Below are 26,929 nucleotides of genomic sequence, written 5' to 3'. Positions count from 1 at the left end.
ATTAAAGCTTAAAGCTTAAGTGACCTGGCTTAAGGGAAGGCTCCTTGGCAGAGGTGGGAAATAAACCCTGGCAAGCCAAGGGGGTCTGACTGGAGCTGCAGGTCCCAATGCTGGCAGGTGAGTCAGAGACATGAAGGATTCTCCAATGCATCACCTTAACTGAGGGATTTCTTGGCTTTATTTTATTTTTAGATCCATTCTTACTCTAGCAGAGAGTAGTAGTTTTGGCCAGCAGTGACTTCCTCCACACAGCGTGTTCCTCTGAGCACTGTGTACACAGAGGATTGGCTCGAAGAATTAATGCTAATCTTTCTTTTCTTACTTAAATTTGTCCTATTACTGCACTGTGTTAACAGAAGACATCCCTATTCCACCTTCACAGACGGTGAAATCCTTTCTTGTGTTATGTTTAAAGCTCAGGGCAATCTCCTGGGAATATCCAATTTTGCTGTGTCATGAAAATGCTGTTTTCATTATGTCTGTATTACTGTTTCATTTTGTGGTTTTGTTTTGCCAGCATGGGACATTGTACAGATCTAATCATGGATGTGCTTAAACAGATGATCTCACACTCCGTAAAATATTAATGCATCCCTGGCTGTAAATGAAAACAACCTAATTTTAAAATAAAAAGATTAGAGAATGTCTTTGAGATTGGCAAATGTCCACTGGGGATTACAGTTAATGTAATTTTCTTCTTTCAGGGGAAAAAGGCAGTGCTTTACCTTGTGTGTGTTTCCTATTTTAATTTTTTTTCAAGCCAGTATTGATGGGGTGGGATGAGTTGTTTGAAAAAGATACTCCAAGAGGCGCAATCATGTAACTTACGGCTGAGTAAGCACAGGGTAATTCAGAGGAAAAAGAGAAATACCAAGTTGGAATAGAAGTATGAAATAGTTCTGAATGTCAGGAACCTGTAAGACACGAGATGTGGGCAGGTGTGTGGGAGGGAGCGGAAAAAGTGAGCTAGGAGGTATAGGAGTAAATGGGTGATGAGAAGGAAGGTGGAAATGTGACACAGGCATTCACAGAATGTTTTGAGTTGGAGGGGGCCCACCAGGATCATCAAGTCCAACTCTTAAGTAAATTGCGTGTTATGGGTATTGAACCCACAACCCTGAGGATCTCAGCCTGTGAAAGTTCTGTCACTTTGGCTTCCAAGGGAGTGGAATGATTCTCTAAAGCGCGTGGTCCAACTCAATCCTGGCTCTAAAACACCTCAGTAAATGTTTTTCCTGTGTGTTCCCTGCCCAGGTTTGAACTGATGCGCATGTGCTGGCAGTACAACCCGAAGATGAGACCCTCCTTCCTGGAAATCATCGGTAGCATCAAAGATGAGCTGGATCCAGCCTTCAAAGAGGTCTCCTTCTTCTACAGTGAAGAGAACAAGCCTCCGGACACAGAGGAACTTGACCTGGAGACTGAAAACATGGAGAGCATTCCTTTAGACCCCTCCTCCACCCTCCAACCCACTGACAAGCACTCAGGACACAAGGCCGAGAACGGCCCCGGCGTGGTGGTCCTTCGGGCCAGCTTTGAGGAGCGACAGCCGTACGCGCACATGAACGGGGGCCGCAAGAACGAGAGGGCCCTGCCGCTGCCCCAGTCCTCGGCCTGCTGATCCTCGGAGCCAGAGCCTCACAGAAACAAAACACACACAAACACAGGCATTGGGGGAAGAAAGAAAGAAAATCACAATATATTCAAAAGCCTACTGTACCTCAGTGGATCTTCAGAACTGCCATAGCTGCACTTGGGAGAACCCTTTTTTCAGTAAACAAGTTACCGTATTTTTCTTTTTTTTCAATATGCAAGCAGATGTTTGTTTCAGTCAAGGACTCCAGTCATGGGGCACACAGTTGGCCTTTTAAAACTCTTAATGTTAACACTTAATAGCAACAGAAAACTTGAGATCTGATGTCTCTCTCTCTCCTCTCTCCTCTCTCTTCTTTCTCTTTCTTTCTGTCTCTCTTCTTGCTTCATAATGGGAAACATATCTGCGTGCAAGTTCAACCGTACAGCACTTTCATCAGATCAAAGATATCGCAGGCCAGGTGGTTCCCGGTACCCCTGCAAGCACCTGCCTAACACTGTAGGTCTTTATAAAAAATACCACAAACAAACAAAAAAAACCCCCCACAAAAAACCCCCATAACTAAAAAAGACTGGATTTTTAATGTTGTTCTTTAATCTTTTTAGGAACATGTAAAAGAATAAAAAAGGGCCATCATTCGTCCAAGGCTGTTACCATTTTCAACGCTGCCAAATTTTGCCAAAAAAAATGAACTCTTTGTTTTTTGTTTTCATTTGTTTTTTTGGTTTCTTTTTTTTTTTTTTTTTTTTTTGTAGAAATGGAAGGAGCACAGTAATCAACTGCTCTGTTCAAAACAGATCCTGACCAATATGTTCTATTCAGTCATGCACTGGTATTTAAAAAAAAAAACCTAAAAAACTCAAATTGTCTAGATCTTTTTTCAAAACTGGACAAAATGTGATGATTTTTTTTTCTTGTGATGGAGAAGATAAAAGGGATGGGGTAAAAAACCAGCCCTCCCTCCACCCCTGTCCCCATCCCAGTGAATTCTGGACAAACCTGGCAGTGGTGAGCTAAACAAATGTACATTTCATACAAAAAATGTCAACCGCCCGCCAAAAGTGAGTTACGAAAAACCTGAGAATAAGCGGCCGAGATCTCCATCGTTGCAGCCTGCCTTCCTTCACAGGCTTGCAAGGAAAAAACACCTAGAAACATAAATTGGAGAAGACAAAAAAAAGCAGTAACCGGATTCAAGTATATGATGCTTTGTTGACCTTTTCTCTTTATTATTAAGACTTCTCGAAGGGTCTTGCAGTTCTATGTTAGACCATGGATCATTTGCATACACATTGTCTTTTGTGTCACTTTTATAACTTTTTTACGGTTCAGATACTCATCTATATGTCTGTACAGAAAAAAGCTGCTATTTTTTTTGTTCTTTATCTTTGTGGATTTAATCTATGAAAACCTTCAGGTCTGCCCTCCTTCCCTTCCCTTCCACTTCAACAAATTTTCTTATGCTTTGTACTATAGTGTGTAACTTTTACTTCCTCCTTCCCAGTAACTGATACCTTTCATATGATTTGCCATGAACTGTTTAATGCCTTTTTATAAATACATTTCCTCCTCTTTTTTTTTTACCCCCCCCTCCCCCCCCCCCATTAGTTGTTTTACATCATCTTGGCTGTGTGGGCTACAGGGCTTTGGAGGGGGACAAGGAGAAAGAAGGGACACCCCGCATGGGAACACTCTGGCAGTGCTGTGGTGTGGTGTTTTTAAGCCCCAGTTTTCCTTCCTTCCCACTAACCTCTGCCCAGACAGCACGCGAGTCTCTTACAGTGCAAGGCGTGATACAAACTCAGGTCAGAAACAAAAGGTTAACTATTTAGTACATTCTTGTTCAGTGTTTATATTCATTGTTGTACAAGGGTCCTACCCCTCCTGCCCTCCCCGCTTGTTCTGGTCGTGGCACACATTCACCCACCCATTCCCACACAGACACACAACCGTACATGTATTCTTTTTAAATTATTAGTTGGGTACAACAGCAGACATTAGGCTTTTGGGTCACTGATCCTTAAAAAGACTCTTTTAACCCTTCCACCCTCTGAACAAGAGCTGTGCCAGGTGCAGCTGGCGATGCCAGGCATTCCTAGGGTGGCCATCGATCACCTGGCTCCAGCCAACCCCAGCTCTTCACCTTCCTGATGGGGAAGCCCTTGTGGAGAAAAGCCCTCCTGGAGGGCACCTGGGCTGCACTTCACACCTCTGGTGAAGAAAACCACCCCCAACCAAAGGGAAGCCCCCGTGCTGTTTCCGTGGGTCTGGTGGGAAGCTGGGAGCTGGGGCCGGTGGCTTGGCAGGCAAACAGTGAAGCGTTGGCAGCTATGGAAACCTGTACAAGTCCAAGCTTGTGGCTTAAATCATAGACCAAACCTCAGAACAAAAGAACGAGTGAGCTTGTTTGTTCAGTTGCAGAAGCCTTGGTGAGAGGGGAAGGAGGGGCCATCAGGAAGTCGACACCCAAGGAGTCGTACCAGTTGCTCATCTTACCTTAGTTCCAGTCTAGGCCTTTGTTTAGCACTGATCCAACCAAACGATGGCAGGAAGAGGTGGTTCTGGGATGGAAATGTTTAAATCTTTTGAGTAAGAACAATGAATTAAAATATACTGATTGCTAGTTTTGACTGGAGATTTTTAAAAGTTTGTAGTGCTTTTTGCTTGTGTAGTTTAGGTCCCATTATCTTCTCTTGCCTCTGTCCCATAGTTATTTCTCCCTTTTGAAAATGAAAAAGACAAAAAAGTTAATTAAGAAGGTATTCTATGTAGGATTTTTTATTTATTTTTGTGATATCAGTTTAAATCACTGTAGAGATGCCCCATAATGAATTTAAATACTGAGATAAGGGTTTTAGAGTATGACAGGGGGACAGTTTTTGATTTTTTTTTTCAAACATTTATCTACCTCACTCTTATTTTTTTATATGTGTGTATATAAAAAAAATACATCTCACATTTCTCAGCAGCCAATAAATGCCGTTGATACTGGTAACCTCTCACTCCATATACCACATGCTCTAGGTTCTGGAGGGGAAGAGTCACTGCCTGTCACAGAGGGTCACCTCAGAATATTTGCCTCAATTCCAAGGGGTTTCTCCCAATTTTTTCAGATTTGTTGTTGTGAGGAGAAATCCAAGAGTTGTCTGACTTAGGGTGACCATTCTTTAAGGAAACACAGAGGCTTTCTAATGTGCTGTCACAGCAGCCCTTGGGTCAGCAGCAAAATGCTGCATGTTTGGATGAGTGGAAACGCAGCTGACCTGATATGGGAACTTCAAATTGTGAGTATTTCCTGAAATCTGTTACAGAAAGCAAATGTTTACAATGTTTGAAGGTCTAGAAGAAATACTAAAGGGAATGGTCTTTCTGTTTGTCCTGTAGAATGGGCTAAGTCATTCCTGCCAGTTCTTGCTCAGATGTCACAAGCATCAGAAAGATACTTGGCTGAATCAGAACACAAAAATAAATTGGCTCATACATGATGGCATTGCTTTCTTGACCAAAACCTGTCACAGGCTGCCGATGATAATGCTACATCAAATTTACAGCTTTGGTCTTTGCTGCTTCTGTTTGATGAGAGCACTGATTTTTTTTTTTTTTTTTCCTTCAAAACTAACATTGAACTGATTTCTTTTAATGTGCCAGTAAAAAGTCAGTTCCCTTTTCTTCCCCTGTTTATACGCATTGTAGCTGTGGATTCTGATGGACCAGCCATCAAATTTTAATTGCCCTCTGACGGCGTGTAACTGGTTTACAAGCACACAGGACTAACAGGAGCTTGCCATCAACTTGATGTATAATGTTTCCTTTTTTCCAGCTCTGGCAGCTGTTTGTGCAGGTGTTGGTTGTGGTATCTGAGTAATGTGGTGCTTGGCTACTTGGAGTTGTACGCGGCCTCTTGGACACACAGCACTGTGGTTAATTACTACAGTTTGTCTTTGGAGGGAGCATTTCTCCCTAGTCCTGAGAAACCAGCAAAATTGGAAGTTTTCACTAGATTGGTTTTGTTTTCCATGTTTGATGATGTTCCAGTGACCTTTGGGTGCAGTGGCTGTTCCCCTTCCTTGCACATATTGATTACCACAACTGGAGATCCTCAGATCTTTCAGCTGGCTAGGAGGGTTTTGTTAAAACTGTCCAAGTTACTGGTTTGTAGAATTGTACATAGGTGGTTTTACAATGCATTAGGAAGAAACACTAATGACGTAGCATCACGAGAAGCATTTCAAAAAACACTTCAGTAGAAGACAGCCACGAGGCCTCGCATCCGTGTGCGTGATGGCAGTCAGCTCTCCTGGACCAAACCACCTTCATGATACCATTGCGTTCTGTGTTTGCAATTCAAGCTTAATTCCTTTTTTCGTTCTGTTTGTTTCCATAGCTTTTTTTGTTGTGTTTTGTGCATTTTGAATAGCTTTATTCACATGGGTTTTCATGCAGACTTCCCTTGGACAGTAAATCGAGTTGTTTGTGCATGTGAACAACTGAGAATTAATGTTGGCTTGATAGAGTCATAATATGGTTTGTAATGTTGTTCTTCCCTGAGACCACTGGCTTGTCTGGTATGGAAAATTTATTTAGAACTTCAGCTATGTTTGAATAAAGTTAAAGTAATCCAGTTTGTTTATAAATTAAACACAAAAGCCCACCCAGCTCTGAAAACCAGCATTTTGACGAATGGCACCATGATGTTTCAATGCAGTGGGATAACGAGTTGGCGTTGCCAAGGGGAGCAGGCGGCTGGGATTGCAGGGCTCGGCTCCGGGTCACTCCTCACTGGCATTTCAGAGTGCCCGTGGCAGAGGAGGTGGTTTGGTTGCAAGGGAACACGATTCCTGTGCAAACACAGCTGTGGCACTAAATCAGGTGCTCCTTGGGGGGATGATAAACCAGAGGCAGCAGCTGAGCGCGGTGCAAAGTGTGGAGCCACCCTGTATTACGCCCCTGCTCCTCCTAGCTGGTGCCAAGTACTGTGTGGTTCCAGGTGTGGCCGCACTGATGCTCCTCTTGGTTTTTTAAAGGAAAGAAAGCCCAGTTTGCCCAGGACAACTGGTGACCAGAGGGAGCTGCTGTCAGGCCCTCTGGGAGCTGCTGAGGGGTGTTCGGTACAATCCAAGTCTAAGTGAACACTCCTATTATTGGTGTAACTCCATACATATATATCTATATATACATATATATATCTGCATATGTATATCTATAATATAGATATATATATTTAAACCCTTTTCATTCCATTAGTACAAGTAACACTTGTTTCCTGTTATTTTGTTTGTCACCCGTGTATTCAATCACTGGGCTGAACAACAGTGGAGGAAGGTGCAAGGGATCCACTCCTTACTAACCAGTGATAAAGCCAGATATTGCAACTTAACCCGTGAGTAGATGTGCAGACAAGGATTGAAGAATGGTGTGTAGAAACAACACAAGTGGCCAGGGGTGCTGAAGATACAGAACTCAAGTAGGCAGGAGGGCTTCGAAGGACACCTCGGTTCAGAACTGGTTGCTCAGAGGTGCTGAACAGCCTCTGACATGGAGCAGCCGGGTCAGTCAGCATGGAGGAGTTTGTGGGGAGACACCTGAAAACAAAGGATGCAGCAATGGGGATTTACAGAGACACAGGGCTTGGCAGAAGTTTGAGGTAGTATCCTGAGCTTAATCTGTGGGACAGCATCAGCGCTCAGGTGTCACAATTCTCATCGTTGGTACTTGTGAATAAATCTCTGGACTTTGCAGCTGGAGCGGTAAATTCCTTACCAGAAACGTGACAGTGGTTGGTCATCGGCCTGTGCGGATCTGTCTCACCTACAGTCGGCCTGTTTTGCAAGTACCTTAGGACTTCACTAGTTTGTGTGTGTGCATATGCGTGTGTGCTCATATATTTTTTTTGGGTATGCGTTCCGTTGATTAGTAACCATTAATTAGCATTTTCAATAGGGCTTTAAGTCCAGTAGATTACGGGTAGTCAGTTGACAAAGATCTGGTTTACAAGAACTAATTAAATGTTTCATTGCATTTTGTAAGTACATAGAATAATTTTATAAAATGTTTGTAGTTTATAAATGCCTAAAATATAATTTAAAGGCACTTTTCTGTGTCTGTGTGTGGGTGTGTCTGTCTGTGATCAGTTTTTCCATGGTACCAGTTACTAGTTAGCTTTACAATATGCCAAAAAGGAATTGCTGACTTGTCCAATTCATGGCTTGTCCCTCTCCCCCGTCCCGCCCAAGCTTTGTGACCCAGTATACAGCGAGTGAGAAAAGGAGTTGGGAAAATGTTCTGTATCTTCAGTATCCTGGTCTTCCAGAGCCCTCTGGTTGGGGTGGGATCATCTTACCTGGTCATTTCACTTCACTGTCTAGGGCAGTTACCTTCATGGATTACAAGAACCTCACTGGTCAGGGAAACAGAGCAGGGTTTGCTGCTCCCCAGGCTCTCTGGGGCCGCTCAGCACCTGTGCCACGGGGGCCTTGTGCTTTGAAGGATGCGACTGCATAAGGGAAAGAGGGAAGATGGTTTTCGTAACTGCTATTAAAGAACTCTTTGCAAATTTCTTATCTCTTTAAATGTTTGTATGCGGCCTCTAAAGCTGTTGAGTACCATTGGAAGCTTTGTTGAAATGAGCAAGGCAGGGTCCCTATTTATTGTTATTTAAGAATATTGAAGATCCAACCCCTCTGCTATGGACAGGGACACCTTTCACTTCTTCTGTTTTCTGAACCAGTGAGGTTTGAGATGAAAGGATTGGCCAGAGTTTGTCTACCTCTGGGACAAAAGCAAAACTAGAAAGTGCTAAGGAATGGATGCAGTTGCAAATACATTTTCCAATTTTTCTTGTTTAAATTTTTTTAAGATAAAATTAAACAATAACATGGCCAATTTATTACATAAAAAGACTTGCTGTGTATAAATTATTCCTAAAGAAATTCCTGTGTTTATATTAAAATGAATCAGTAGATTAAAAAATTTCAAAATGTTTTTGTATATTCTGTTGTAAGAATTTATTCCTGTTACTGCGATATACTCGGGATTCTTTACATTATGAAAAGAAGAAACTTTGTCTATTTTGAATGGCTGAAGCTAAGGCTCCTTTAGTTTCTCTTACTCTGCTTTTTTCTAGTAGTTTCAGTACTACATGATTTAAGTTAAATAAAAGAATTCTGTATGCATTTGCCTGTTTGTGATTTTGTTGCTCCTTATGCAAAGCAAGCACAGGTTAGAAAACTCAGAGTAAAGCTGCTCTGGTTTTCCTCTGCCCTTTCTGGCTGCATTTAATTGAGCTGCTCTCAAAAGGGGTCAGTACTGCCATTGTTTGGTTGAAATCAAAAGCATTTTCATCCAGAGACACCGAGCTTTTGGATCCTTTCTGGCTGAGATTTCAGCAGTTTTGCACAAAGCGGTTCCTGTGAATAAGGTGAGCATTGTTAGTTACTTATTTACCTGCACAGCAATCCCCATGTGAGGCATTCAGCCAGACAGCACCTGGTTATCAGCTTTCTGTAACACTGGAAAAGACAGGCAAGAAAATCAGCCTTATCTTGGTGTTGCCAGATCCTCAGACTTTGTCTTCAATGTGTTGACTGAAGCAAGGCTCGATGGTGGCCCAAAGCCCCATCAGCTGCCTGTGCTGTTGTGTTTGTCTCTTGTCCTTTTTACTGATGGTGCTTGAGGAACAGGCTTTTGTTTCCCTCAAGAAATCCCAGGTGTCCAGATTAAGCTGCTGCTGTGCTGTTCTTCTGACTGATTTCATCTTCTCCTTGTGTTCTGGCAGCAGGATTACAGAGAGTGTGGACGTTCTCTGTGTGCTAAAGGGCAGTGCTGTGACCCTCTGTGGTACCCAGCACTTCTGTATGGTGCTGTTTGGGATGTGGAGGAGCCTGATCCCATGTTTTACAATGTGGGATCTCCTTTGGTTCCCATTCTGTAGCTACCATCACATGCCCTGACCCTTCCCACAGTGCAGTGCTTCAGGATTGCCTCTCTTGGGACAGGTTAGCTGTTGGATGTGCCTTTGGGCTGTGCTCTGTGGAAGGGCTATGGTGTTTTCTTGGGACAGGCACTGAGAACTTGGGGAAAGTGGTGGTTTTGGGTTGAAACCCATTACCAAGAGCATTATAGATCCAGCTGGATTCCAGTTTTCTCTGTACTCTGAAGTCACTCTGGGTCAGAGCCCATTGCTGATGTGGAAAGTGGCATCTACAGCAGGCCAGTAAAAGAGAATTGTAAAACTTCACATACCAGAATCCCCAAGTGTGTTTTGGTGTCTCCCATACCCATGTTTTTTGTGGGCTGAACTCTCTGGACTCAGACAGGGGCTGAGGGGGATCTCTGTTAACATCCATTCTGTGCTGAATCCTTAGAGCTGTGAACATCCATCTGGGGTCAGCAAGTCTTTATTAATGTCTTCCTAACCAACAGAACCAGAATTAAGCATGTAAAAGGTTGTCAATTCAGTTTCACACTTTCTGAAATCTGAACAACTTTATTGTTAGCAATATGAACTGCCAATCATTTGGGTTTTTTCCCTCAAGCCTCTTCTAAGAGATGCAAACGGTTGGTTGGGTTTTGCAAGGAAATTTCACTGAAAATAACATGGGCTATAAAATCCTTTGTGTGGGGGTTTTTAATAATCTTTAGATCTGTTTCATTTCAGAGGTAAGGAATTACATTCTAAGAAATCATTATTTTTTTCTTACATGATCCATCTCTCTTTGTTCCACACACTGTTCCAACATTGCTAAGATAATGGTCTGTAATGCTTTTCCTAGAAATTCTGCTGTTACCGATTCAGATAATGGAGGGACATGGATGAAAGCAGCTCTTCCATTGCCATTATACAGAGAAGTGTAGTAGGTGTAATCACAGATGTACCTGCAATATTAAGAACAAAACAAAACAAGAAACCTAAATTAAGGGCTCAGTAAACTTTGATTAAATTTAAATATTCTAAGTAGCCAAACCAGATCTGGTTTATGAAATTATTAAGAACATATTTGCTTAGTGAATAAAGGAAATGCTGAAATAAACCAAGTTTGTGAAACAAATGTTGCTTATCTGATGGTTTGGTTTCTCAGACACCCACCCACAAAGAACTTTAAATAAAAAAAAATATCACAAGACAGGCATTCTTGTGGGGTGGGAAGGGTAACACACCCTGCTGGAAACTACAGCCATGTAACACAGTTTATGCCTAAGTCATAAAATCTCCCTGTCTGAAGGGGTTTTTTCTTATCATTCTACCTCTTAAAATGCAGGTGCAAATCCTGAATTTAAGGGCTAAGACTAGCTGCTTCTTATTTAAAATAAAATAAAAATTTCGATTTTGTTTTCCTTTCCAATGAAGATTAGCATAGTAGAAAATTGCTTCAAGTTCTACTGGAACACATAATGAAATCACAGACCTGGTTCTAACAGTACCTGTAATTGCTGTTCTCCTGTGTATCTATTTACATTTTGTATCCCTCCCAGTTGAGAAAAATAGATTAAGATCTGCTACTAGTCGGTGTTGCTTTCAGACTCTCTTAATAGCTGAGGTTTACTGGGGTTGTTCATCATAGGGTGTGCTGTGTTGGAACTTGTTTTGTTTGGAATTTACAAATCTATGGAAAAATATTTACTGGCTGTAGTTTTTCATGACGGCTGCTTTACATAAAATTTAAATTCATCCCAGTCTCATACTTGTGCCTCTGAAGACTTTGCTTCAGAGTGATTTTGGTTGGACAGAAGGTCAGGGCAAAGATTCCCCAAGGTTAAATGAGTGGATTGAGCTGTTTCTGTGAGCCCCTGATACACGATCTTTACCTTCCCGCGTCTCTGGACAGGATGATATCAATCCCTTCCACTGAGATGTTTTTCCAGAGAGTCTTCATATTAATTATAGATTCAATCTTTTCTGGGCCATCTAGCACGCAGCAGGCACCTTCTGGGTGAAAACCACAAGCATCCCTCTCCTGGTAGCCTTTGTTCTTCCCACACTGCTCCAGGATGATGAGCGCTGTGGCGGATGAAGCCAGCCCAACGTGAACTGTAAGCTGGTTTTTCCCACCAGAGTGAGTAACAGGAAATTTAAAATGAGATCTGTTTTTTAAAAACATGTGATGCAAAAGGGCCAAGCATTATGTGAATTACTGGCTTCAAGGTGGAGAGTCTTGCTCATGTCTAAAGAAAACTTCGATAAGGGATTATAAATGAGAACCAAATTAGGCTGTAGCTTTTGTTGTGTCTAGTCAGAGCTGCAGCACCTTTTTTGCAGTTTATGGTAGATTTTTTCTTTGCCTTTGTTCAGCATCAGTTATGCTGTTTAAATAGCATGGGGTTAAACCAGCATACTAATTAGTGTGTGCTCCAAATTTCAGCTTGGAACCCTGATCACAGTTTCAATAGTCACTTTCCAGAGTTGTTTGATGTTTTGCAATACTCTCTTAGATTTTTTCATTGTATTCAGGGGAGGGGAGGAAATTGTGTAACATTGTCATTACCCACCAGTGGCTGAAGAGTTGTCCATATCTTGCAGACTTGCTCCTTGGCTTTTTGGTAAACCACTGGCAGCTGCATGATCTGGAGATTGATGTTTTCACCAAGGCCTCTCTTGGACAGCTCCTGTGTTTACAAAAAAGCTACTGAGGACTTGAAGGAGCATTGGATTTCTGACTGTGATAAAGAAACTGGGCTGATTCAACTGAGAAAACACCTGAAAGAGCTACACCTAAGCCCATGGTTCCTGAACATTGGTCTGCAATGAAATTTGTTTTGTGGTTGATCCCTCTCTTTTAACTGGAAGAGACTAAAATGTACTAAACAGTTTCCTAATGTCACGTCCGTTCGTGTGGAGCCATTGTTGTGTTTTCCAAAGAGATGCTCAGTCTCCAGTGGGTGGGAGGGTTATTGCTTAGGGACTGGTCCCTGGGGAACCATGAGACAGCGTTTCTCAGAAAAGCTCCACACATGAAAGCATTTGCTGTAGGTGAGAGCTGTTTCTCTGAAAGATCTGGTAGAAAAAGTGCACTGCCAAGAGACAAAAACAATGAGAATTCACGTTAAGCATGACTTTTTCACTCCAGGGACATGAGATCTGCTGGCTTGACCAGGTTCAGGTAACCTATGCTGAAGGTCACTGTCAATATGAGGAAGTCGCATTTAGAATGAGTTTAATCTAATTTTTTGGTCTAGAATGTTTCTCTAGTAAAAGGAAATGTCACTGAGATGTTACTTCTCTGTCAATTATGTACAGTTGAATTTCCACACAGGACCAATTCTCCCTAAGAAAACAATTATGCCCAGAATTGAGGTGAATGGAACACAGGCACCCTTCAAAGTAGCAGGTTGGCCAGGTGGTTGGAAGATGGTCTGGAGAATAAATGTCCCATGGAAGTGACTTGAAATGATTTTGTCAGTGGAACAGGGCTAACAAACAAGGCATTGGCCTCAGTAGAAGGTAAGCAGCTGCAGTGGCAGGATGCAGAAGGAATTCATCTGAGGTGGAAAGCTTTGTCCCAGAAGAGGAAAATGGTGGTTGAAAATCTGTGTTCCATTTGAGTAAGCTGCTACCAAAGGATGGTACACATGAAGTTTTTTAGGGGGAGCAGGCAAATGTGGAGGTGTCTGATTAGCCCAAGAAACCTGTAACTGTATTCAGTGTCATTGTCTTCTCAGGTTCTCATTTCTCACTCAGGATAGCCCTGCAGATGAGGCCCACAGTTCTGGGAAATTTGCCCTTCAACACTCGCTTCCTATATAAACTGTTCCAATTTTCTTGTCAGCGGAAGCATTGATTAGCTGTGCTCAATAAACTATTTGACACAAGCAAGGAAACAATGCCTGCAGGGAAGTAAACACATTTGGAGAACAGTGCCAGCCTTTTTTCCTGTGGGCGCTGACAGTCTTTGAGAGCCCATTGCATCATCTCGCTGAAGAATGCTGTACTGTGCCTGAGCCTCCACACAAGAAAACCCCAGCTGGTTCACAATTAGCATTTTCTTTTCCAAAGCATTTTTAATTTTTACATTTAATGAGATTCCTTCTTTTCAACTGTGAGGCTTAGAGGACTTGACTACCCCTAACTTTGGTGCAGAACATGGAGACCCAAAGCCAGCTGTAATGCTGTTCTCCTCTCGTGCTCTCTGGGTCAAGACATTCTGTTGTCACCAGTTGTCATGGCTGAAACACACAGAAATACTTTTGTGCAGGACAAAACTGAAGCTGGCCAATAGCAAAGGGCTGAGAACTGGTGTCAAAGGAAGATGGTTCTCTATGTCTGAAGCAATTTCAGTGTGTTGTCAATAATGTGTATTACTGTGTTGTCTAAAACTCCCAGCCATGGGCTTACACCCTGATAGACCAGATGCTGTGTAAACATGGAGCAAAATAAAAAAGGTTGTTCCTTGTCTCAGCTTTAACCAGAACCAATTTTGCATTTAAGGTGGGAGACTGAAAATGGTTAGAGAAGGGTAACTGCACCTGGAAACTAGAGCTCACACTGGTGAGTAGGTTCAGTACACAAGTGCCTGTCTTTTGTAGTTGAAACAGGAAAGGAAATTTCAAAGGAGGAGAAAAGTTTTGGAGGACTGTTTTGTGGGAAAAGTGGTTCAAAAGAATACATGAAGATTCTTTTTTAGGAAGTTCTTCTAGAAAGGAGAAGAAATCCAGCATTATCAGCTGCTGACCTTGAGCTGTTGGTGAGCTCTGGTCATAGTCCTGGTCCACTGGTGTTCCAGCCCAAAGAGAAGTGATTTGCACAGCACTGTGCTCAGGTTGGTGCTGGGTATCTCACTGCATGTTGGAAACAGCTTGAGCATCTAGAAAACTCCAGAAAATATCACTGATTTTGCCTGAGTTCTCACTGATTTGGGTTGCTGGGAAGCCAGCTGTGTGTGTTAATTTTGTGAACTGCTTGTGTTGGTGCAGAAAGGAAACCAGAAGTTTTCAGTTGCCCCAGCCAGACTGCAAGCACATTGCAAACAAAGGTGTTTTGTGTGGCTGGTTCGTGGGGTTTTGTTTGTGTGTTTGGTTCAGGCTTTTTGTTGTTTTGGGTTGGTTTTTTTCTAACCCTGTAGATACCTTCTTAAAGCTTTCAAGAAAGTTCCAAAACATAAATGAAAGCACTAAATAGGAATGTCTTAGTTTCACAGATGATGAAACTAAAGCAGAGAGGGAGAGAGACAGATTAAATGACAGATTTCCAAAGACCACATGGTCAGTGGCAGGATAAAAAGCTGCACTGGGAGATCTGATCCTCATCTCCTGATAGCAGACACAGTTCCCAGAAGCAGTTGGAAATGTGACCTGTTCTTTGCACTAACAGTTTAATTACTATGAATGTTGTCACTCAATTTATATTTGTGCCCTATTAACTGGGGACTTTGACCTTGATGGTGGACTGCCCTGATAGGTTATTTTGCTGCCAAGCTGCAGACAGGACCTTCTGGAGGAGACACGGAAACACGGCTGGATCAAGGGTTATTAGGTGGGACAATCAATCTGTAGTATGGAATAAATAAATCAGGGGATCTGGGATTCTGAAGGTCCCATGTGGTGCTGCAGCACTAACACACTGTGCTAACTCAGTGTGATCTGTCAGCAAATGCAGAGTAAATACCTGGTGGTGTTTTCTTTTAGTGAGAATGTCCTGCACTTCCAGAGTTAAAAGTGTTGCTGGCAGAGCTTTCGTGCATATTTTAAGAGGGTATTTCAGGTGAATGAAGTTATGAGAACCATGAAAAACTTAGTGAGACAGGTTTCTAAAAGACAAGCTGTCTTTCTAGTGCTAGACAACCATGTTGGGCCATGTGATGGTGTCTGGAAGAGCTCTGAAGCTTTTCTCCATGACCCTGAATTGACAGGTTTGCCTGTACTTTCAGATCCATTTGATCCCCTTTTCCCTGAACACTTGAGGAGTACCTGCTGAGAAGCAAAAATTCCATGGATGATGAATGCAATGCTGATGAAGGCCTTGTGTGAGAGTCTTGTGCTGTGATGAGAAATTGGGTCCATGCAAAAACAATGGGGTATTCCTCATGTTGTTGGAAAATTATATCTTCATATTATAAAAGAGGCAATTCAGGACAAATACTCTTTTTAAACCAGCAGATATAGAGATTTGCAGAGTTTTACCAAGATTTATCACTGGATTTAGGAGGGCTTCAAGGAAAATTGGCTTATTCACCAAAAAGGTAGTAGTAGTAGTAAACAGTTAATTTTTAAGAGAAACAATATTTTCCTGAGTGTCCAGTAAGAACATAGAAGGGATGTGGCTATTGGAATGGGCTGTGTGCTCACTGGATCAATCTCTGATCCTTCCCACAGCAAGAAGAGAGGTTCAGGAGAACAGTTGATCCCATCAGCAACATCTTGTGGAGGAGCTGGTAACAGGGATTTTAAGGAAGCAGTTGTGCGTAAGAGCAAGTATTGCTCACAGAAGGGCAGCCTTTGCTCTTTGGCAAAGGATCCATTTCAAAAGCACGAAGAGTGAGGCTATGCTTTGGAATTAGGAGACTGGAACTGTTAAATGTATTTTTACAGGATTTCAGATGCTTTTGAGGACCCTTCTGGGATGTGAACTTTTAAGACTGCATATATCAGCATTACATCATCACTGAGGGTGCTGTGGTATCCAGGCTTTTGATAAGCACCTACTTCATTTTGGGGTAATAATGAGGATAGTTCTGGGTAATCCTACAAAGGCATTAAGCCTGATCAGTCATATTTAGTAGGTCTGTTCTGGCTGCTCAGCAGGTTTCCGAGGATGAATCTGAGTGCACACTTGCGTGGTTCACAGCAAAGAGGGTTTTGGCAGGAGGGTTTTATGTCACTCCAGTGATCCACACAGATACCCCAAGCCAAGACAGGATTACTTCCAGATGTAAATACTAAATTTTGCTATCTTTAATATATGTGCATAAGCTTCCCAAAGATCATATGGCTACTCCTATGAATGAGGCCAATGGAACAATACTATGAGATTGCTATTTAGTGTGGAGAAGCCTATCAAAATTCAAAGTACTTCCAGATTTGCAGCAGATTTCTCTGAATTGCCTGAATTAACCACCTTTGCCAGGGAATAGGAAACCAAAACAGCATCCCCAGTCAGAATACAAATTAATTCCACATAGAGGGTGCCACATCAGAGGGAAATGGATTTGTTCTCCTCCATACACAAGGACTGACATCTGTTTTGTTATGGAATGCTGTGGCCCTTGTTATGTAACTCCCTGGCGTAGCCAGCTCATGGCATTGTTACAGAAAACTCATCCCATCGGTGCATTCTCGCTTGAGGCTGTTTTGCTTGCAGATAAAGAACATGCTCTCTTTTCAGTCAGAAGAGGATGATCTTGCACCCAAAATTAGAACCAATAGGAATCAGGAAATAATGAGCAAGAACGCTGTCAACTGACAAATATTTATGGTTTAGGGCACATGTCACGCTGGAGTTAAGATAATTTATGTGTCTCCTGTCATGACTGGGGTGTGGAAAGGTATCACAGAAGTATTTTTGTTTCTTGTTAGCCTACAGGGATAACATCCCTTATGACTTGGAGGGGGCAATAGATTTATTCTACCAAACGCCAAGCTGCACTCAGCATTCTTCACCCTACAAAGCTAGGATAGAAAAGATGTATGTGTTGGTGGAATTGCTGTAGCTTTGGTCTTTGGAAAAACATACCGGCTCCTTGTTTTACTTGGCTTGAGTGCACTTCGTTTTCAAAACAGATATTCAGTAGCTGTTACCAAAATTTGTACTATGGTTATAGTCCTGTAGGGCCATCACCTTTCTATCATTACTAACACTTTCCTATAGCTGCCTTTCTCATTTCAGTGTCCAAAAAGAATTTAAAAAATGTATGGACTTGTTTCAGTCTTCATAATAGAACACAGTCCCTTTGGTTTGTTTTACCAGTATTATCTGTCATTTCTTGCACATTTTGGACCAACGCTCCAATTCAATTTTACTACTTTGACTGTTTCCCCACTAGTTTCAGATTTCATTCTGTAACCTTCTTTCTACCTTGGGATTGCTAAAAACTTATGTGGAAGATCCTCTCACAATAACACTGTTCATAGGTACCTTATGAGAGTAACTGGACTCCAGGAAAGGCCATTTTCTATGACAGGGAGAATGAATCAGTTGATGCTGAGAGCCAGGTATCCAAACCTTGTCTTTGTATCCCCCAGCTAATTTTGTTCTAATACACAGATTTAGGAAACAAGCAGGAATTTTCCAGACAGCATTTGAGACTCGTTACTGCTAGTCAAGGTGTGTGGAGGGAAAAAACCTCAGAATGACCTTGTTTTCAGTGTGACTGTAGACTTCACTGTCATTTGAAAGTGGAAGCGAAAGCCGAAATGTGAACTCACACTTAGAACTGGCACAGTTTAGGTTCTGTGTTCCTGAAGCAGGCAGTGAGAACCCAATAGGCTACATGTGTGTGAGAAGGAAACCACCTCACACAGGATAAAATGAACTGTGGTGGGAGAGATGATTGGTTTACTGAAGACAGACACAACCTGTGGCATATGTAATAGTTGTAGAGAAGGCACCCTGGGTAAAATTCTGTTTAATGAGTCAATTTAAGGGAATGGAAAGCCTAAAACCAGTTTGTGTTGAGATCCCTAAAAAATAAAGCCTCCCTCCTTTTTTTTTAAAATGCTTACCTTCACTGCTTCCCAGCTAGAATTGAGCAGGTATTGTCTGAAGGGACCAAAACCTGAAAAGAAAGAAAGAAAGGTGGTTTTAACCTGTGCTTACTCTGCTATTGCAGATTGGGTGCTGATATGTCTGCACACATGTATTTGTTCTTTATCTTCCTATTTTTGGTTATGGAGGTTGAGTTTTTTAGATAGGATTTAGCCTTTATAACACTTAAGGGAATAGTATTTTCATTTTGTATCTTCACTGATAGAAGAACTAATCCTGCAATCTTCATTCATGTCAAGGCTTTCTTATGAGAGAGCCTTAACTAAAGCTGGTAAATGTAGTGGAACCAATAGGACAGATCATGTAAATGATGGTTTTGGGGAAGGATCATCATCCATAGAAATACCACTATTAAAAGTTATGGTTTTAAATACTCCCAGGTCACAGTTAATGTATCATTCTTATTGTTAAAGCTCATGAAGATGAAGATAAGCATATTTAATGAAAATGTTTGAAATAGCAATATTTATTTAATTTGTAATTTATTTGAATCCCAAGTAATGAAAACTTAGAGTTTTCTATCAGGGAAAGTGTGCTTTTTTGTGATGCTGGGAAAAATCTTATTTCACTTTTTCCCCCAGGAAAAGAGAGGAGAAAAGGGGAAAGAACACTTTGACTCTGAAGTATTACATTCAATTTTATGCATCCTTTTTTGTGAAAGATTTTTTTTTTTTTTAAATAAAAAGGAAAGAAAACTAATTTTGAGCAGATGGGCATTTTGTCATTAAAATGTTTGATGGAGAACTCCCACTATCTTTATTAATCTCAATTACTGTTCTCAATCCAGACTGTTGCCAAGTCCTAGATACTGGGTGTCAGGAAAATGAGTTTGTGAAATGGTTTTAATGCTAAAACTCTTAAATATTTAAAATCCTTAAATGGACAAATAAATACTTGACAGCATATGATTGCTATTTTGCACAGTGAAAGCTACTTGTATGTGGAGACAATTAAGCCTAAATGCAGGCTTGTGACAGCTTAATTAGCGCTAGACTTTAAGAATTTCTTAATTTGTTAATACTTATTTCATAACTGCTCCATCTTTTCTCTTTAATGTTATGAAAAGCACGATGGTACTAATATTTTTGACAATGTTTTCTCCAGATTTGAGTTTCTACTATGGGGAGGGAAGAAAGAAAATGGTGCTCATTTCACATTTACAGGGAACATAAAACCCCATTAGTCCCACTCTGCTTTGAGAGCAACATTAGGGTGGCACCTGCTCCATTTTGGAGCTGTAGTTGTACAAGTTTCTGTACCTGTGTGTGCAGAACTGCAGAATTATAATGAAGTTATTAGGTAGCTCACAATGAAACACGTGTGTCAGTGGTGGCCCTAAGAAACTACTGCTTAGGATAAATTGTTCTATGAAAAATGACTAAATATATGAGAGTTTTACTGCAATACCTGCAGCAATGTGGAGAGGTAACTGGCTGAATGTTATTGGGCACCATATAATTAACTGGGCTCCCTGCCAGCAGGTTTATATTCTGAGCAGGTGAAAATGTGACAGAGACATGCTGTGATAATCTCTGTAGTAGATTAAAGATGCACTTGTGTCTTAACTAGTCTAAAACTTTTTGACCAAGTAGATTTCTGGACATAAATGGTGATCTAAAGGGAGAAAAAACTAACAGGGTGCTAAGAAGTGTTCCCAACAAGGGTATGTGCCATAAATATCATAGGAGAGAACCAGACTGTCGGCCTTTTAGGAGGTTAGCAAATACCTCATGCCCTCCCTCTCCTGCACTCCCATCCAGCTCATCTGCAGTTATGTCTGGAACAAGCCAGACTAGTTCTGCCCATCTTGCAGCTATTTAAAAAAAAAAAAAAAGTGTTTAATTGAAAACAGCAAGATGCAAATCTCTTTGATGTAGCTTCACCCTCGTTCCTATGTCCTCAGATGACCTGCAGTGGAAAATTATCCAGCAACTCACATGTCAAGATATGTGTGATGATTGCCCTTAGATGAGCCAGTGGCAACAAGAGGAACAGCAAGCAGCTGCATTCCTTAGGAGCTTTAACCTTTTAAAGCTCAGCACTCTCTGAGCTGGTGGTTCTGCCTCTGTGATGCTGTAGTAGTTGGAGCCAGCAAGAGAAACTCCAAATTTGGTCCCTTGTGCTGCATGTTCAGGCATGTTCCTTTGGTATATTTAAATGGAATGGTTTAGTTTAGCAGTGATGAGGCAGCATCTTCTGATTAAAACTCCCTTACCTTGCCATGAAACTGAGCCCCTGAAAGTTGCCATGTGCTGCTCTAATTCTGGACACTGACTGTATGACATTGTGATGCAACCTGGTTTTCTTGCTTCAGAGCTTCTTTTGGGTAAGCTTTATCTAATAGTAGCCTACGCTGCCTTGAGCTATGTGGTTTGGATCAGAGAGAATGTCAACAAAGATTAAAACATGGAGAGAATGAACAACAAACCAAACTGGATGGCAGTAAAAAGGGCAGACTGCAGTCTGTTTCCTCTGACATGCATCTGATTTTTCTTAGGAAGGCAAAGCAAGTTATTTTCCATTTGGAAATGTTAGTATGACCATTTGCTACTGTTTTTCCCTCCAGGAAATTGTTTATGACAAAGATCAAGCATGCGTGCATACCATCTCTGGCTCAAAGAATAAAATAAAAATCTTACCGGTCACCACCACAGTGTTGGAATCTGAATCCATGAAATCTATGCTCCAGAAGGTGGAATCTTCTTGTCTTTCAGTTCCAAACAGTATTATAATTCAGGTATCTGTGGCAAACATCATTTGGAGCACCTTTTTTCTTCCAACTGTGATGAGTCTGGCTTCACATGACAGGGATGATTTGTGACTCATGTAACTTTTAAAGCAAAAATTATTACGCCTCTATTAAAGATAGAAGTCTGACTGACTGGCTGACTGGGACTGCCCTGAATTCTTTCCTTTCCCAGGCATGGAGTATTTAGGAAGAAGAGGAAAAGCCTAAAGAAATTTCTTGCAAAATATCCAGCAATATTTTTCATCACTTGTTTATGTGCAAGTAAACAGAAAATTCATTGAATCAGTTTTATTATATTTCTGTGGGTATTCTGGTTTTAGCAGTTGGAATTCACTTCAATGGTGAGGAATGACAACTACAAAAACCTATCTGTCCATTTCCACTGTTCTTGGACTTTTTGTTACTAACTTAAACTCAGGGGTAACTTTGCTGTTCCTCTTCACAGCACTTACCTGATTTACTACTCTTGATCTTTATCTCCGGCTTGTTATGAAAGAGTCCAAGCACTGTACACTTTTAAAACCAAACACCAATAGGAAAATGTGTGTATTTGCTAAACCAAAACATTTACTCAGTAATATTCTTTAACAGGCAACATGTTAGAAAATCTCACTCCAACTTGCAAGGTCAGAGGAACTCTAGAAGCTGGGTTATAGCTTGCTGAAACTGGTGAGTTTAAGAGCTGATCTGTCTTCATTAAAGTGGAGCCTGAGAGCCAGTGGGGGGGGGCCTGAAATCAAAACATATGCACATTGTCACTGCCCAAAACAAAAGCATATGCAAGTTCTCTTGGGAATTATAACTATGTGGGCAGAGGGTTTCACTGGGTCTTGTTTTGAGTAGGAAGTGTATGTGTGTGTGTGAGAGAGAGAGAGAGGGAGGGAAGGAGAGAGGGAGGGGAGAAATAAGCTAAGAATAGAAAGCCACTATATTATCTCAGGAGAGCTCGTAATTGTGAGACCTTAGGGGGGAAAAAAAATCTCTGAAGAAATCCCTTGGGTTGGGTGGTGGCTGAATGAGGTTTGGAGCTATGACCTGTGTCTGTCATTTAAAGAGTCCTGTGCTGAGACACAAAAAAAATGTGTGGATTCTCTTTATTTAAAAGACTCTGACTCCACCATCCATTTCTTTCCCCGACTAACACAACTTGCAGAATTAACTTTTGCTGGCTGCTGGGGGCTGAGGAGCTTCTAATACAAGAAGCAGAGCTTTCTGCAGCTTTAAATAAGGTGAAATCTGCCACTGGTAGCACTGAATTACTTTTAAAATCCTACAGTACTTCATACTCCTATGTCAAGATTTTTATCCATTAATTTTTCTGCTTGACCAGTCATTAAAACACTTCCTATGATTCTGAACAGGGCAATGACATACCAGTCTTCTCATAGTTATTTTTGATTTGTGCTGGATTTTTTTTTTTTTTTTTTAAAGCTAAGTACAGGGTGGTCTAATGAACAAAGCAGTTGTAAGGAATAAAGCAAGATTTAAGGCCTATAGTTGCTTAATTAATTTCCTGAATGAGAAACTGTGTTTTCTTTGGGACATGATAGCTGCTTTATACATATATATATATGAAGGCTATTGCTTGACTGCTGTAAAGTATTAGGTATTTCATTAGATATTCTTCCAAAGGGGAGATGTAAGTCTATTAGTTCCATGCATTTTGAAACAACTGATATGATCTGTTTGGAACGTAGTACTAGTTCTTAAAGTTTTTACAGCTGGCAAAAGGGAGTAGAAAAAAAATACAGAGTAGCAAAGATTAATTCGCTAAGCCTTTATGAAGAAGCTGATAGAATTTTGGAGGGGGGAAGTATTGTCTTTAGTAGTTAAGTTAGTCCCTTTTCATCAGCAGAGGTTTGTTGAATTGGAAGTAAAGATTCTTTTCAGTGTTGGTAAATGCTTGTGCAAGTGTGGGAGGAATGCCAGTGGTTTAAATAAACCAGGAATTTGACAGAGACCACTGAAATTAATTTTTGCACTGATTTAATTGATTGATCATGTTCCCAAGCTTTGTGTGTGTGGTAGTATACTTGGAGGAATAATGCATTTATTGCAGCTGTGCCACACAGCTCAAAAAAGAATTGAAAATTTTGAATTAGGCATTAGTTCTACTCAGAAATTATTCAGAAATGAAACCTTTTCTTTCTTCTAACATTTCTACAGCTGAAGTTGAAGCTACCCTTGAAATTTTTGTTAAAGCATGACTGTAGCTTTAATATTAGCACTCCCATGTGTATCTGTTCCCAAAACAATGGATTTGAGGGTCACTGGATATTTGAGGTCTGCACAAATTAATCTCCCCATCCATAATTAAGAATCCAAGCCCTTGCTCTCTGAAGGCAAGTCACAGACACAGCTGACTCAGCTAAACACTGGTTGTTTTTCTTCTTGCTACACACAGATGTGATTGGCACGGCACTCACTGAGAAGTAAAGAAGAAATGGAAGTAACTCAACTATGAAAATCCTGGTTATCACCTTGAATATTTTTCTGCTCAACTGTCTGATACTTTCAAAAATTATTTGAACTGCTGAGTAAGAGAAAAATATATTTTCTGCAAATGCATTCTGACCACACTGCAGAGCTGCCAGCATGCTGCTTGAGTAGCTTTTTAGTAGATGGCAAGAAGAAAAGAATATGGCCCTTCATTTAGAAACAGCTCTTTAATTTTTATCTCTTTTATTATTACTTATACATATTTCTTTTATTTCTTATTATTGGCAGGCACTGACCAGTGTTTTAAACTGTTAAGTGGAAGTGTTCAATATATTCCAATTTTTATCTCAGCTATTCAACACTTAATGAGAGAAGGGAGAAATCAAGCTGTTATGCTATTCAACACTAAACTATAATGGGACTTTAAATAGAAATTTCAAGATCTAACACTCTATATTTCTTTTTCATTCTAATAAAAATAAATGATCCTCAGGAAAGACTGAAGCTGGTTTCTATGTACATGGAAAGCAATGTCATAAAAAGAGAGGAGATAAACATTTTATCATAAAGCTCACTGTTCCCTGTGGAACGGGGCCTCTTCTATAACAAAATCCATAGAAATGGTAAATGGACAAATATAATGGCAAAGGACTTAGCAGGGCACATGCAACCCATGACCAACAGGTTGCTTTTTTCAGGTGTTATTACCTGCACAAAGAAACTCTGCAAGCAGGATACACACAATTTAAGTAATTCTTTATCAGCTAATATGCAAAATAGATAGCTAAAACTAATGGATTACTGGGCTGAACAGCAACATGATTACCACTGCTGATAAGAAAATGGATGAGTATTAGCTGGCCAGGAAGTTTCTAATAGGCTGGGGAAAGTCAGTCTCTGACATTTATCGATATGGGCTGATGCTCAGCATCACTGAGTTAACACCATGTTTTCTGCCTTTTTTTTTTTTTCTCCTGTACCTTTTCCTTGAATCTTTCACCAGATAACCACTGCCATCCCCCCAATAGCACTTGTGTGACTTCAGCTTCCCATCTTTCCTGCTACATCAAACTAGACTTTGGACCGCAGCAGGGCCAAACCTCTGGGCTGTGGGTGACACAGGGAGAGCTGGAAGGTACAAAGCTTCAAGGGATCATGAGCATGTGCTGAAATCCATTACTGAGAGTCTGTAAGGTGTGGTGATGTGACATCTGCTCTTTGGAGTGTCAGTGTATGGGCTGAAATTGCTTTGGCCTGTACAGAAAAAACAAACCAAACCAACGAATTTACTTTACTGTGTGTTTTAAAGCATTTGAAAGGAGGAGAAATGCCAAGTTGTTTTTGGTCACTGTGCTGACAGGCAATGGAGTTCCTAATGAGTTGGGTCTCCAGGCCACAGCAGTGTACCTGGCTACTCCGAGTGCAAAGATGAGTTTATTTCTTTGCAAACATACTGTTATTTCCATGTATTTTAGACCTCTATGACTTTGATACTTGTATCTATTATTGCGAATATAATTGAGTGACCGTACTATGGGGGTATGAAGGCTGCCCTGGGTCACCTCCTGAATTCTACTTTTAATTTTGGCAGCTGTGTATTGGTTTTAGCCCCTATGCCTCAGTTTTATGGTTTGTGTAATGAACAGCAGGCAGCTGCTTAAGTTTTCCAAAAGCCTCTTTCAGATTGACAGTGGTCACTGAAGAATGCTATAAAAATGTCATTTTTGTACTTATTTTTCCTCGTAACCATTCTGCTTCATGCCACCCGCGTTAAAGCAAACAGGCGTCAGGTTTATGGTTTGTCATCCTGTACCTTTTAAATAAATAATTTGGGATTTGTGTCGGAGTTTTGTGAGTTCAGATGCAGCGGGGGCTGGCCCTCGCCCAAGGCCCTGCTTTGCTGGCGGGGGCTGAGGGCATTCCTTGAGCCTGCAGCCGGCCTCGCCGGGCTCGCCAGCCTCCCTCGCTTCCCCGGGCACGGCCCCCGCTGCTCCCCGCCCTTCGCCGTCCTCCAGCGTCCTCCGGCCCCTGAGCCGCCATCCCGGGCCCGGCCCGCCCTCAGGGCTGCCCGCGCCGCCCCGCAGGAAGTGATGGCGGTCGAGGGAGGAGGAAGAGCCGCCGCGGGTAAGAGGGAGGAGGCGGCTCGGGGTGGCCACGGGTGGCCGAAACGCCGCAAAACACTCGGAGCTTTGGAGGGAACCTGTGCCCGGTCGTCTGCGGCCGTGCCCCGGCGAGCCCGGGCCCCTCAGGGCCGCGCTCCCGGCAGTGCCTGAGGGAGGCGGGCAGCCCGACTCCTGCGCACAGGCTCAGCCAGAGCAGGTGCTGCAGGGTTTATTTTCCCATTTCCCAGCGTACCGGTCACTTTTCCAGGTGTTCGGCTAGTCCAAGCCCGCCCAGAGACAGCCGGCCTGGTGATTCCTGTCCGCTGTGGTTCGGCAGGTGATGCTGGGGAGAGGCTGATCTCCAAACCCCTGTCTGCAGTGTGTGTTTGGGGTCTCAGCACAAGCGGATGAGTCAAGACTTCAGTAGATCTCAAGTACTCAGCTATTAAAGAACATTGGAAACACTGCATAAAAATACCCATTTTCAAAGGCACCATCGGCAGTTACCCAAACTGAGCAAAAACCACGGTTTAGCAAAAGCAGCAGGGTTTAACAGGGACAAAAGGAGCAGTAAACATGTTGGTTCTTGTCCACACCAAAATAACTAGTTGGACTATTTTCATGTTGAGATGATATATAAAAGGCTTTATAACTGCAGAGTATTGTACAAAGTATGTTATACGAGTATATTATTATATACATAAAGTATATAGTACCCTTCCTTTAAAAAGTATTCAGTAAACCTTTTCTTTGCTGTTGACAAGGTGACTGTAGAACAAGAAGCACATGGAAATACAGGATGAACTTCTTTGTGAAACAGCTCATCTCCGCTCATCTCCTTTCAGCAGGAGTTGATTTGCTGTTGTTTCTGGCAGTGGGTGAAGAGGTGCTCTGCCCAGCAGAACTCAGCCCTTCAGTACCTGGTGGACTGCTTTGAAATGAACAAACATTGTGTCAGTTCCCAAATGGCCAAGCTCCCAGTGCTTGGTAAAGGACATGATTTTAGCATAGGTGGGACTTCTGCACATGCTCCACCATGGATTTCCATGGGAGTCTGGCATGTGCAGTGTTCTGGGTTTGTGTTTAACTAGGAGGAGTTCCAAGAATCTCCGTTCACTCACTTGTTTGGATAAGGACCCATTGCATCACCTCAGTTAGCTTTTGCACTGCTTTCCTTCCTGCTCTGTTTTTATACTCTTCTTTCTTAATTTGTCACGCTAGCAGGTAAATGGAGAGAAAGTGAATTTATCTTCTGAAACACATTTTAAGTTGCTGCCATTTATCTAAAGCACCTACTTCATCCCCTTCAGTAAAATAATGATGTTGTTCATTAGTTCCTCTAGCTGCTCATG

At 41.7% G+C, this 26,929-nt stretch overlaps 3 protein-coding genes across 4 annotated transcripts in view; 2 read left to right on the top strand and 1 right to left on the bottom strand.

Annotated features, from left to right (window-relative positions):
• Positions 1–8,766, top strand: part of IGF1R (insulin like growth factor 1 receptor) — a 173,808-nt gene extending 165,042 nt beyond the window's left edge. For both annotated transcript variants that reach the window (XM_039557369.1, XM_039557368.1), the window contains exon 21: positions 1,255–8,766. In XM_039557369.1, coding sequence (XP_039413303.1) covers positions 1,255–1,621 — 367 coding nt within the window. In that variant the 3' untranslated portion in view covers positions 1,622–8,766. The remainder of the gene's footprint in view (positions 1–1,254) is intronic.
• Positions 8,767–10,046: 1,280 nt separating this feature from the next.
• On the bottom strand, positions 10,047–23,450 carry PGPEP1L (pyroglutamyl-peptidase I like). Its single transcript, XM_019280717.3, has 6 exons — positions 21,489–23,450; positions 20,927–21,078; positions 18,245–18,297; positions 12,080–12,196; positions 11,399–11,628; positions 10,047–10,468 (listed from the first exon to the last, which is right to left on the bottom strand). The coding sequence occupies exons 2-6, from the start codon at positions 20,958–20,960 to the stop codon at positions 10,279–10,281; spliced, it is 624 nt and encodes a 207-aa protein (XP_019136262.2). The 5' UTR covers positions 20,961–21,078; positions 21,489–23,450; the 3' UTR covers positions 10,047–10,278.
• Positions 23,451–25,317: 1,867 nt separating this feature from the next.
• The window catches only part of LOC104683911 (protein FAM169B), a 36,522-nt gene continuing 34,910 nt past the window's right edge, over positions 25,318–26,929 (top strand). The window contains exon 1 of the mRNA XM_010391003.4: positions 25,318–25,599. Within this exon, the coding sequence (XP_010389305.1) occupies positions 25,566–25,599 (34 nt within the window). The 5' untranslated portion in view covers positions 25,318–25,565. The remainder of the gene's footprint in view (positions 25,600–26,929) is intronic.

The sequence above is a fragment of the Corvus cornix genome, chromosome 10 (assembly GCF_000738735.6).
Source record: "Corvus cornix cornix isolate S_Up_H32 chromosome 10, ASM73873v5, whole genome shotgun sequence".
NCBI lineage: Eukaryota > Metazoa > Chordata > Aves > Passeriformes > Corvidae > Corvus > Corvus cornix.
Note: the sequence above shows the minus strand (reverse complement) of the source record. Positions and strands in the feature narration are given on the sequence as shown.